The sequence below is a fragment of the Pseudonaja textilis genome, chromosome 3 (genome assembly GCF_049901715.1).
Source record: "Pseudonaja textilis isolate UNSWEBS1 chromosome 3, rPseTex1.2, whole genome shotgun sequence".
Classification (NCBI taxonomy): domain Eukaryota; kingdom Metazoa; phylum Chordata; class Lepidosauria; order Squamata; family Elapidae; genus Pseudonaja; species Pseudonaja textilis.
The window spans coordinates 25,539,561-25,553,255 of record NC_141992.1 but is presented as its reverse complement, the minus strand read 5'-3'; the positions used below and the strand labels follow the sequence as shown (position 1 = coordinate 25,553,255).

At 36.6% G+C, this 13,695-nt stretch overlaps 1 protein-coding gene across 2 annotated transcripts in view; it reads left to right on the top strand.

Annotated features, from left to right (window-relative positions):
- The window catches only part of RPN2 (ribophorin II), a 35,485-nt gene that overhangs the window by 11,122 nt on the left and 10,668 nt on the right, over positions 1-13,695 (top strand). For both annotated transcript variants that reach the window (XM_026697578.2, XM_087929075.1), the window contains exons 7-13: positions 1,370-1,546; positions 3,947-4,065; positions 4,393-4,498; positions 7,429-7,520; positions 8,937-9,051; positions 11,435-11,629; positions 12,689-12,775. In XM_026697578.2, the coding sequence (XP_026553363.1) occupies positions 1,370-1,546; positions 3,947-4,065; positions 4,393-4,498; positions 7,429-7,520; positions 8,937-9,051; positions 11,435-11,629; positions 12,689-12,775 (891 nt within the window). The remainder of the gene's footprint in view (positions 1-1,369; positions 1,547-3,946; positions 4,066-4,392; positions 4,499-7,428; positions 7,521-8,936; positions 9,052-11,434; positions 11,630-12,688; positions 12,776-13,695) is intronic.

Sequence of the window (13,695 nt, the reverse complement as noted above, 5' to 3'; positions counted from 1 at the left end):
AATTGGAGACCCTTGTGGTAAAGTTAAGTCTCGTATATTTCCTATATGCTCCACTATTTCAACAGATATTAGTAATAATTCTAATTTTAGCTATTGCTTAAATTCTTTTAAGGAATAGTTATTCCAAGGAAAATTCATTTGTAGATAGCATATATCAAAGTTTTAATCTCAGATAAAAATAGAAAAAATTGTTGATTAAAATCTACTGAATTATAAAAATGGATATTACTTTTAGATTGATTTACTGAGAAGCACTCCAACAATAACTACCTTACATTATTTTAGTAGATTAATAAAATATTAAGACATTCATTTTTAACAGAAGAACAATATCCTAGATTTTTTTAATTGTATTATTAAAATGGTGTTTTAATTTTCCTCTGTTTTCAGCTCTATCACTAGTTTTTTCTTTAGAACACCCCAGTCTTAATGTTTCGGATTATTCTATTTTGTGTATGTGCTTTCAAAGTCTCCACTTTTATACACTGCCTGGGCTTGTCCCTGCATTTTCCTTAGCAAGATATTTGGAAGTGATTTGCCATAGTGACTGGCCCAAGGTCACCCAATTGGTTTCATGGCTGAAGTGGGACAAGAACTCACAGTCTCCTGGCTTCTAGCCTGGCATCTTAACCATTACACCAACCTGGCTCTCCGGTTTTGTGTCATTCTAAGTCTACAATATTTTTAAATATACAATTAAAAGAGTATTGCTAAGGTGGGCATTGAATATCTGGAATAAAGAATTGGAATATTCCATATTATCAACAACTAAGGATCTTAAAAATATTACATATGTTTCTTTTGGTTTTAATATAATACTAATTGAACAAAATATTTTTCATACTTTATAAACAAACTAGAGAAAACTTTAGAGAGATTGGCTGTCAGCCTTGTTTTATGAACAACAAAGCTGTTACTCATATGGCATGGACTTGTCCCCTTGGTTTCTAATTTTGGTTTAAATGGGGTTTAAAAATATGAACACAGAAATGGATTACTGTATGTGCCGTAAACTTACTACTGTATGAAGAATTATAGATTTTTTGAACATAAGGGACAACGCCCTCCCAAAATTATTTTTCAGTATATTCCTAGACTGATACTGGATCACCAGTATATGCTTGTTTTCTGGTTATGAACTAACTCTCTATCAAGGTAATGGAAAGAATGAGCAGTAATAAATATAGCAGTAATAAATATTTCATGGATCAAGATTTAATGGTATGTTTGGAAATTTGGTTAAATGATTTGCTGTATATAATATAGCTTTTTAATTTTTCCTCTTTTTCCATAGTTCCTTTCTTTTTGTATCTTAAAACAATAAAATGCTGAAATCAACTTTTGTTTATTTATTATTTTTTATTTTCAGGATCAGCTCATTCAGCTGATGAATGCAGTTTTCAGCAAGAAAAACTTTGAGATTCTTTCTGAAGCATTCAGTGTGGCTTGTGCTGCAGCCTCCCTTTCCCAGAATCGTTACCATTTGCCAGTCATTGCTGTGACTGAGGGATCTGCTGCAGTTTCTCACCATCAGCCAATACTCACGGTCAGTGGCTACACCAAGAGTGTCTTAATACCTAAAGTAGAAAGTGAAAATGTTTGCATTGGGAAGATAATTCTATAACTGGTTATTAAAACAGAAATGACTGACATTTTCTGGAACCAATCTATCCTCTGATCATGAACTGGGAACCAAAAATTAATTTCAGAGTATTTTATAGAATGCGTATTATAAAATGCCAAGTCATGTCTTGGGAATTGCATTTAAAAAAAACCAATGAGAGACTTAAAAATATAGTATATCTCTTCCCATGCAAATATTATTTCCCCCCTCTGGAGTTAAACTGAGCAGAATCTTATAGTACACCTTGAACTGAATTTAGGAAAGCTACCCAGAAGCAAATAAAATTGATGTGTGCTGTGCCCTGCTTATAGATCACTGCCTGGTGATCAGTAAAAATATAGCATCATAGTACGATTAATGATTCAAAGTATAAACTCAGAATCCCGTTAATGGATAGTTAATTAATAGATGTCAATGACCCTTTAGAATTTATCTTTAAATAGGATAAGAATGGACAGCAATAGCTCCTTTTAAACTTGAATTCCCAGTGGCTCAGACAGAATGACCAATGCTTGGAGTTATACATCCTACCTTTGAAGAAATACAGTTGATAATTTAGGCTTGCTGCTCTAAAACAACTCCTGCATATTAATTTTAAGTGCTTTCCTAAATGAGAGGAGGGTAGAGGCTAGTCAAACCACCTGGGTCAAGATGTCCACAATGGGGTGGCAATTACTGAGAAGTTCCAAAAGTGCTTTTTCAAGAGACAACCGGACTTTCTGGGTTTTTTTCTTTGAAGATATTTTGCTTCTCATCCAGGAAGCTTCTTCAGCTCTGAAGCTTCTTGGATGACAAGCAAAACGTCTTCAAAGGAAAAAAAACCCCAAAAGTCCAGTTATCTCTTAAAAGAGCACCTTTGGGACAACCATGACCTGGATGAATGAACTCCATAGACATATTACTGAGAAGGTCTGTTTTCTAATCAATTCCTTAAATCCCTAGGGTGGTTTTAGGTGTCCCATCTATTTTTGTAATGGTTTTCAGTTTTTATATTTTGGATTATTCTAGATCGTTTGTCCATTCTTTATTATTGATTTAGATTGGTGCAGTTTATAAATCTTGTAAAATTATTATTTATTTCTCAATAAAAACACTATTGTAAATTTTAAAAGCTCCTCTCAACCCAAGTTTCCCTAAAGCAATTTTGATAAAAATACCAAACCAGTAAATTTAAGGAGTACTATCTTCATTGAATAAACCAGGGTTGGTGCAATCAGCTGCACCAGAAGCGATGGACAGTGTTAATAATGCCTTGTTATACAACAGTGGACCATGGAGCAAAATATGCAGCTTAAGAAAGCAGCTGTCAGCCTCATCATTCATTTTGTAGGTTATTATCTAGCTGTTGGGGATAAAAGCTAGGAGCATCATAGCTGTCTGGGCCTTTGGTCATTACTAAGTCATTCCTGGCAGTTCAGCAATGTGAAGTAGAGGCTGGTTACTGCATGAAGGAGCAAGGAGGTAGATCAGAAAGCTGTTGATCATCTAAATGTTCCCTCATGGTCTACAGTACATTGGCAGAAAAAAACTCCAAAGTGGAGCTGCACTGTTTTAGTACTATCAAACATTATACCAAGGTCTGAGTTTCTTGGTAACTGGCAATTTCTTAAGATGTGATACATAAAGAGCCAGTTTGGTCTAGTGGTTAAGGCACCAGGCTTTAAACCAGAAGACTGAATTCTAGTCCTACTTTAGACATGAAAGCCAGCTGGGTGACTTTGGATCAGTCACACTGTTTCAGCCCAACTCGCTTCACAGGGTTGTTGTGGGAAAAATAGGAGGAGGAAGGAATGTTAGATAATATTTGCTGCCTGGAGTTATTTATAAAAATTAATAAAGGTGGGATAAAAAAGAAAAAAATATGTCATGTGGAAGCTAGCTTTTTCTCCCCCATTTCATCACAGATAAAACTTTGAAGTACACACAATTTATGCTTGGAATATAGATAAGATGGGGTGACAGAATGAAGCTGAGCTGTTTTCAGAGCTGTTTATTTGTCTCACCTGCCTAAATTGTCTCGAGCTACAATATATCCTCTTAGTTGATGGATAATGGAAAAGAAATATTTTTAAAGATAGTCTCTACTTAGGTTATACTATATGAAGCAGTATAAATTTAAATAACAAGAATGAAAGCTATAGCAAGGCATTAATTAGATGCCCAGTTTTTGGAAGATGCCCAGAAATGATATCTGAGGCAAAATAAACAGAAGATTGTCAGGATTTCTCTATAGCTTTGCCTTTTCCGGAAATTTGTTATTTAGCTGATAGTCTTCATATATGAGGAAGAAAAATAATTTTATAAATCTTTTACATTCTTTAGCTTAAAGTGACAAATGTGATGTCACAGCCATTAACTCAAGCAACTGTAACCTTGGATCACGTAAAGTCTGTTGCAACTAAAGCCACAGTCCTTCAGCAATCTACTTTTTCTCTTTCTGGGTAAGCAGAATATTGTTTTTCAAAACCTTTGTACTTCATTTTCAGTTTAGAAGATCCCCATTCTTCCCAAGAATGTGGAAAGAATGCAGAGATTGAAAATCGATATGGATCCAGGATGCTCATGAATAACTCAGTCTTTTTGACATTTGGAATTCATAGTTTTTGTTTCCAAATAGTATCTTGTGATTTTTCATGCTGTTCCCTTGTTGTTTGAGGTTTTATGAAGCACTATTATAAGCAAGTACATCCTGCTTCTGGCATTTTAATAATTGTTATGTATATGGCCATCAATTTTCTGCAATTTTACAGCTATGCTTTTATTAACAGAGATGTCTTTGAGCTGAATTTCATGCGTGTCAAGCCTGCTAGTGGCTATTATGATTTTACAATCAGCATTAATGGAGATAGTCGGTTTATAGCAAACAAAGTTGAGGTAGGTATATAATCTAAGCCCCTTTTTATTCTGGGAATGAACTTGTTCATTAAAACTATTTTGGTTCTTGTGGTTCTTTGGTTTTGTTAGTTGAAAAATACTTATTTTTGTCAACATATAATTTGTTGCAGAATCCAATCCGGGTCAGTCACCGGGACCAGAGGTTTTGTCTTCCGAGCTTTCATGCTGGAGCCAATCTTCAGGGAACTTTTCTCTAGTCAGTGGAAGCTAGAAAGAATTCTCTGAAGATGGGTTGGCTCCAGCACGAGTCCGAAATCTTGGAAGACAAGACCTCTGGTCCCAGTGACTGACCCTGTTTGGAACCTGCAACGTTATCCTAGGACACATAAATCTTCATTCATTTAATTAGTTTTTCATGGTGATTTTTTGGAGGGGAGGGGGGAACTCCTGCAGATGAATAAGTCAGAGAGGGGCTCACCTGTAGCCAATTTAGCAGGTCATTGGGTCCCCTCCCCTGTTCTAAAATAAAGACAGGTTGTGTGTGTGTGTGTGTGTGTGTGTGTGTGTGTAAAACATACACACATACATATACAGAATAAAAACTTGGATGTTTATCTCCTGCTCATTGTTAAGGCTAACTTTTTTCCTGAGGGGCTCAGTGGATATAGCAATGTGCAAAATGAAGTGGGTCACGTTTTTTCTAAATTTTCAAGACAACCCTCGAAGGATTATTTTAATGCATTAAACACATTGTGAGACATGCAGTGGCAGGAAACTACCATAAATTTTGTGATGAAATTTCAGCAGTGCAGTTGGAAGATGTTTCAGCAACTGAAAAAAAGGGTGGTTTTAAGACCAGGGGCAAGTTGCCCAACTGATTTTGGGCCTAAAAAACTTGTATTCAGTAACACTGAAACATGAAACACATTTATTTTGAAGTAGGAAATAGAAATTTATTCTGTAGCTTACTTGCAGTTCATCGATATTTTGACAGATCTTAACAAGATCGTAACAAAGCAATTTGCACATTGTGAATTTTCTTCCTTGCAGTCTAATCTTTTCATTCCTATTGAGCTTCTTTTTTTTAGGTCATTCCCAAAGTGACAGGGATGGCAGTTGGAAACTATTTGCATATGTGCTTTTTTTTTCAAGAGCTGTTTACCATATTTGATATTCTCTTCACCCCCTCAATTGCTTATTGAAAAATTAGCATTTAAGACTTGTTGCTCACTCAGCATGCATCAGCTAGAAGTCACTTGTTTCCACATGCCAAGCTCTGCCATACATATCAAAATCAATGTAGTAATTGGAGTAATAATCTCTCTTAAAACATCAGAGTGGGATTTATGGAGCTGCTTAAGCACTCTGGCTACATAAGTGAGTACTAGTGGCCATGCATTAATGGTGATGGCTTAGTAAGAATACAGCTTTAATAATAAGGCATTTTATTACTGGAGAAAGCTGTCAGGTGGGCTGCTTATTAGAGGTTGTCATTAGATTACCATACTTAGTGCTCTAGTAAGTTCAACAATTATGATCTAAACTTTAATGAGTTAAGTAAAGATATATTCATTAATGAGTGTGCATGAATGTAAGGTGTCAAACACAATAGACAAACCTGAGCAAAACAAAAGATAAATCCTTATTTTAAATATTCCCAAATGTCATCTTCAAAGTGTCTTGTATGAAAAGTTTGACTTCATAATTGCCTCCTTGATTTACTGTGGAAATGTTAATCAAAGTAAAATGTGGTGTTGATTAAATAATATTCAGAATATGTTCATATACTTTTATGCCTCTGGAAAGGAGAAGAAAATCTTGTTCCAAGTTCCCATTGATTCCTGTGGCTGAGTACTGTAAACAAAATAAGCTCACGAATAAACTCTTGGTGTTCTGTTCTGAACTGGAATGATTTTCAAATTGCTTTTGCTGATTGTTTTCATTGCGCATTCTATTTTATTATATTCTTTTGAGTATCTGGCTATTACCAGTAGGAACTTAACCAACATAGCATCTTCCAAACATGGTGCTGAATAACTGCTGCTCATTCCCCCATCTTTGGTTTGCATAATGCCCAAATGCTCAAGTTTGCCTCATATGCCTTTCAGTATATATATTTTAAAAATTCATGAACCCAAGAAACAAATTAGACATCCAAATGCTGTGACGTGAAGTGATACAGTTAAAGTTCACTTCTATTCTTATTATTACAGAAAAGGGATGAACAATTTTTTTTAAATTAAACCTATACTTTAAAATTGAAATGGCCCCAAATGTGGAAGAGATTTCCACATTTTCCAAATGTGGAAATTGAAATGAAGAAGGGAGCAAAAGCATCAGTTGTATAATGAAGGTCCAATAACTAACGAATAACCAAAAATTAAATTGAACTTTAAGCAGGCATTCCCTGGTTGTTATTTAAATGCATAATGCTGATTGGTCTCAATCACTATAATTTAAGCAAAGACATAAAAAATACTCATAATCCCGCAGAGTGCCTCATAGAGAGCCATAGTAAGTATTCCGTGATTAGAAAATGGTGTTGTCAGCCACTAATTAGTCAAATTCTTGCTTCCCTGAATTGCCCTCATGCAATCAACATTGGTTCACCTCCTGTACTATCTTTTCAATCATCTCAGTGAATAAAGTTGTGCTGTCTCTTTTCTGCAGGGTCCATCATTAATAAAGTGTTACAAATGAATACTTTTAGAAGAAAGGGTTGATTGATTAACATATGGAAGTATGTTAATGTATAAATTTAATTATATCCAAAATCAAAAGCTGATTCTTGGACTTCTTTTTAATACACTCTCAAAAAAAGAAAGAAAAGAAACAGATTTGGAAGTAGCCTAATTTCCAAAAATGAAGCAAAAATAAAAATATTACTTATCTGTTTAAAATGTAGCATGTTTTATGTATGTAAAGTGTGTGTGAGAGAGACTCATTATTTATTTATTTCTTGTTTCCAGTTGAAAGTCAAAGTCTCAACTGAAGTTGGTATTACAAATGTGGATCTCTTCACTGTGGATAAAGATCAGAGCATTGCACCCAAAACTACCAGGTAAAATACCAGTACATACAACTCAGTACTGAATATCAATAATGTAAATCCAGGCTTTGCCAACATGTTATCAAGAAAAAAATTATATAAATTGTATATTATACAATGTATTTTGAAATTTAGAGTTTATACTAGATGTGCATGGCTGGATGTTTACATTCTTAGCAGCAACTAATCCTTTAAAATTTCAAGTATCCAATTATTAATTCCTTAACCACTCAGTCAACCAAGGCAAACAGAACACTGAACAGAACTTGTTATTTTAATTTCTTTACTGAACCTCTTGTATCCTTGCTTACTTCTCTTTGAAAATGAAATTGTAAAGGAAGGTTACACTTCTTGAAATTCTAGAAATTTATACTCTTTGTGCTTTTACTGCTGTATTTTTAAATTTTCATTTTGTGATCAATCTATTTACCACTTTTCTCTTTTCTGTTATTCAACGATGAAATTGCTAATTCTTACTTTGTACTGAATATCTTTTAAGACTTTTGTCTGATGCCTTTAATGATGCTTTGTAATCTGGCTGGAAAGGACCATAGGGCCTCCAAAGCAGATTATATTAGGGCATAGTATAAAGAACATAAACAAATCTCCTCCTTGGCATCTGTATACCGTTTTTTTTTTTCATTTCACATCTCCCAAATTAATTATGACCTCATTTCCTTATTGACCCATGTATTCTAGGGGCAATACTGGAAATCTGATCATTTGATCTATAAGTTTTAGTTCCTAATCTTAAATATGTAATATAAAGCGGCAGACAATGTGCTCTGCGATGACAACCACTTCATGCTAAAAATACCCTCAGTAATTATACATATAATAAAAGTTAATTCTAGGGCTAGACCCCAATAAGTCATAGTTCAGATTCAGCATTGACTTTGATTTAGCAATAATTTTATTCAACAAATGGGATTGAATGTGAAGCATAACCAGCTTTCTTGTAACTTGTCCTTAAGATTGGTAGAAAAACTACCTGCAAGTTTCCATAGTTTTCTCCTCCTTTATTCAAGGATGAACAGATTTTAGACTTGCAAATTAACTTGCCTAAAAGAATAGGGCCAATTAATTATATCCAATAAAATAAGTACATGCATATTAAGAATTTAAAATGAGAGTGTTTCTAAGAATTAGTTTACCAGAAATTTGGAGTCAGTGCTTGACCCAAATTGAATCCTCCTTATACAAAAAGATCTTGAGTTTTCATAAATACTCTTAGCAATCTAATTTGGGAATAAGTTTTCTACTTGTTTCTGTACTACATTATATAACATAATAAGGAATCAGAAGCCCTTGTTGATTAATTGCAAATTACTAGATTTATGAGTAGATCCCAATCTATACTTTGCATTTAGTTTCTTCTGCACAGATTCACTTTTTTCTTTCTTAGCAACAGTTCATTTCTGATTTCAGGGTCACTTACCCAGCCAAGGCCAAAGGATCATTCACAGCTGACAGCCATCAAAATTTTGCCTTGTCCTTTCAATTGGTTGACGTGAACACTGGAGCAGAATTAATCCCTCACCAGGTTGGTTAATGCATGCCTACACTAATCCAGAGTGACATATTTAGCAAAAAGGCTTTTGAAAAGAGATTCAGGTTCCTTTTTGTTTTTTGTTTATAAAAAACTTAGAAACATTAAGCAAATGTGACAGTTGTATTTATCAGACTTAAAGGCAAGGAGCAAGTTGTTGCCTTTGTGATTTGCTACCGTGTTTCTCATAAAATAAGGCCGGGTCTTATTTTTTTTGAGCCCCCAAAAAACGGCTAGGCCGTCTTTTCGGGGGTGATTTAATTCCCCCCCTTGCATCCTCATCTAGAGCGCCCGGCGGGCAGCCTCACCACCAGCAGCTCCAACGGGTGATCATGGCGAAGCGCAGAGAGCTCCCTACTCCCACGAAACACCTTTGCTGCAGACCCAAGACCTTTGGCACCCGCTGCTGTTGCTTTCCCTTCTGCCCATTCCGCCACCACGTTTGGAGCTGCCGCTTCCGTGTTTGGAGTGCCGCTGTCATTTAGAGTGCCGCCGCCATTTGGAACACCGCTGTCATGTTTGGAGCTGCCACTTCCACGTTTGGAGCTGCTGCCGTGTTTGGAGTGGCGGCGGCACTCCAAATGGCGGTGGTGCTCCAAACAGCGGCAGTGCTCCAAACGCGGAAGCGGCAGCTCCAAATGTGGACATGGCAACTCCAAACAGCGGCAGTGCTCCAAACAGCAGTGGGGTTCCAAATGCCAAAGTGGCAGCTCCAAACACGGCGGCAGCTCCAAATGCCGAAGTGGCAGCTCCAAACAGCAGCAGTGCTCCAAACAGCGGCAGCGCTCCAAATGCCGAAGCGGCAGCTCCAAACACAGTGGCAGCTCCAAATGCAGAAGTGGCAGCTCCAAACGGCAGTGGTGCTCCAAACGTGGAAGTGGCAGCTCCAAATGCGGCGGGCGCTGAAGGTCTTGGGTCTGCTGCAAAGGTGCTTGGCAGGAGTAGGGAGCTCTCCGCGCTCTACCATGATCTCCCATTAGGAGCAGCTGGTGGCGAGGAATTGCTGCCCGCGGGGTGCTCCTAACGGCAAGTCCCCCCGCCCTTCCCTCCATTTTGCATTTTAAAATAGGCCTAAATTTTGGGGGGAGGGGCTTAATTTGATTTTATGCCTAGAAAACATGCTGGGTCTTCCTATTGGGGGAGGTTGTATTGTTGGAGAAACACGGTAGCTCTCCTGTCTAAATTAACGGACAAAATAACAGACAAGACATACATATATACTTATGAAAGGACCTTATTCCAGATAAATTGTTTATTCAGCTGATTCATTGCTATTTAGTCTTCTGCACCAGAGCTCTTTAAAACATCAAAGTTGAAATCTTGTCAGAATCAGGCATGTTTCATTGAAAGAGCAAATGTTTGGCTTGTATCGTCTCCATTGTCTCAGGTTAGAGTATGTTTGGTGGATGGTTAAAACACCAGGCTAGCAAATAGAAGATTGTGAGTTTTAGTCCTAATTTAGGCATGAAAGCCAACTGGTGACTTTGATCCAGTCACTTTGCTTCAGCCCAATCCACCTCAGGGGGTTGTTATGTGGAAAATAGGAGGAGAAAAAAATATTAGGTATGTTTAAGAACTTGAGTTATTTATTTAAAAAAATAAAGGTGGGGTATAAATAAATGAAATGTTGGCTAAGCTTTATGTGATGCTGTCAAAATGACCAATCCATCCAAGTTTAACAAAATCAGTACATCATTCAAAGAAGCTGTATCAACCCATTTTTCCCCAGCTTATGTTACTCATATTTCATGTGGAAGCAATGAAGACAGTAAGCAAATCACATGCTTACTGGGAGTAAGCTGGTGTCTTTTCATAAAGTATACAAAAACATAGTTGGATTCTGGATGAAAATTTTGCAATTCGCTGTGAAGAGAAAGACTCTGATACCTTACCTTTATGGTTCTAGATATATTCCAGCTTACTTTCAGAAGCATGGTGGGAAGAAGGAAATAATATTATGCCTCTTTTAAAAATAAAAAATTCTACATGAAAGCAGCATGTCTGAATTGGTTTTTTAAATATTCTTTCTTGAAATAAACCCATGTTGAATCTTCCAGTTTCTTGCCAGAATCTGGAAAATAATTCCTATCCTACAAAGTGTATGTTATAGGATAGCATAGTAATAGTCTGCATGTGAATCATATATAAAACAGAATATGACATTTTCAACTTTTATTGCTTTATCCTTGCATTATTTCTGTAATTATTGGGTGTAAGAGCATAATAATGTTTAAAATGACTGGCCCTTGGAATGTTTTCCAAGCTCTTAAAAAGAGCATATTCTCCTTCAATCCTAGAGAAGTAATGATATTATTAAAGCTTTTGTGCTTTTATGATATTGGATGCTAACATAAGTTTCATTGTCTTTTCAAATTAGACTTTTGTACGGCTTCACAATCCAAAAACTGGGCAGGAGGTGGTATTTGTTGCAGAACCAGACAGCAAAAACATCTACAAATTTGAACTGGATACTTCTGAGAGAAAAACTGAATTCGATTCAGCCTCTGGAATATACACTCTTTATTTGATCATTGGTGATGCCACTCTGGAAAACCCAATCCTCTGGAATGTGGTATGTTGGTCCAGTTGTAGAATGATTAACCTGCAAGATTGGTGTCAGAGAGATTGAGGAGCTAGATCTTGTATAAGCTCAAGGAATTAACTTGATCTAGATCTAAATAAAACAGACAGAACCCTGGTTCATTTTTTGCCCATTTCTATTTACCCAATGGCCAGCTTCTGAATCTCACTTATACCCCCAGACTGGAGGGCAGTGTCTACCTTTCATGATACAACTAGCATTTAGGTCGTGTTACTACCAAGACGTAGAAGTCAGTCCTTAATATTAGAAGGCTTTGGTCACCTGATTCATCATGAACCTGTCAAGTTTCTAAAATCATCTAACTTGGCTATTCAAATCACAGGTGCTTAGAGCAAATTCCAAAACCTACGTGCCTTGTGGGAAAATATTTCCCTCTGCCTTTTCTGAATCTTTTTCCATTTAATTTCAACAGATGATCTTGAGTCCTGATACTCTGAGAGAGGGGGGGGAACTTCTATCAATATTTTCTATATAAGGCTATTCTGAAAATTCTGATATTGTGGTGATTCCAGCTGTAAGGCAAAAGAGGGTTATTATTACTTTGAGTAAACCTTATTAAGATAAATTATTCCTATTTATGTATCCTTTCTATTATTTAAATCCTTTCAGACTAGGACATATACAGATACAAAATTATTACCAGTACTATGTATAGTAACAGCCATGCTAACCAATAATTAAAGGCTTTCCAAAACAGCCAGATTTTTACAAGCTTTTGGAAGGCCATGAGATTGGATCTGTGTTGCCTAGTAAAACAAGCAGTTCCAGAAGAGTGGGTCTTCTGATAACAAGGGACCTTCAGCAATAAATCTTTGCCCAACTATATCAAGTAGGCAAATTCTATCAAGGAAATACAGTCTTATGAATACAGCTAGGACCCAAATCATATAAAAGTAGCAACTATCTAACTATCTGAGGTCCTAATTTTAAGGTTGGTTAAGTGACTTGATATTTTTTAATTATTTATGGAAAGGTAAAACAAATTTAAATAACCTTCGCTTATCATCTACCTTTTAAAATTCTTTCCAGGCTGATGTTGTCATCAAATTTCCAGAAGAAGATGCCCCATCTACAGTCCAGTCAAAAAGCCTTTTCACTCCTAAACCTGAGATACAGGTACACTCCACATTAGAGCAACTCTGTTTCACTGTATTCTCCATTTGGAAGACTATTGCTTTTGATTTATTTCTTTAACTTAACTTCGCTATCAAGCTTAGGGTAGTTGTAGAGCAAGGGTATCAGTTTCCTTCTCTTCTGTCCATGAATGCTTTTGCTTCCTTTGCCTTTTTTGTACTTGGATTAGAATGCTAAATTTAATATTACTTGCCATTACAAAAAAAAAACCACATATCTTTGCAGACTATAATTAATTCTTTGGTCAGCAGAGCTATAATTTTTTGGTAATTCTTAACTTGAGTGTGCATGTATCCAGAGATGGTTGCAAAACTCAAGAATAAGATACTGGATTTTCTACTGTTGCTTCAAGAATCACTTTTTATCTAAAGAAAGTTGAAAAATAATGCCCTTGCACCTAGAAGCATCTTACGATACACCTATCCTTTTGTGAACAGTAAAATTAGAATTGGTCATGTATGGAAAAGAGCCTTACTTAAATATGTGACAACAAAGGAAAAAAGGGGAAATTGGTCATTTTGTCACTAGAGATTTAAAATATGTTCAGGAATCTTCTAGTTCTTACATACCGTGTTTCTCACAAAATAAGGCCGGGATAGGCTGTCTTTTCAGGGGTGACAATTGCCCCCCTTGCATCCTCGGGCAAGCAGGTGGTGATGGCTTGGATGTTGACCTTGGTGTTGGTGGGGCACTTCGTATCGGGAAACCTTCCGCCACCATTGCTTTCCCTTCTCCCCGTGCTGCTGTGGCGTTTAAAGCAATGCCGCGGCGTTTGGCACAGCCACATGCAGCCAGCCAAGGCTCCTCCCTGCAACCGGAGCCCAGTGGAGACACTTGGCTTCAGGTGCTCCTGTCGCTGCCTTCCCTTTGCCTTCGAAGGCAAAGGCAATTCTTTTAAAAAC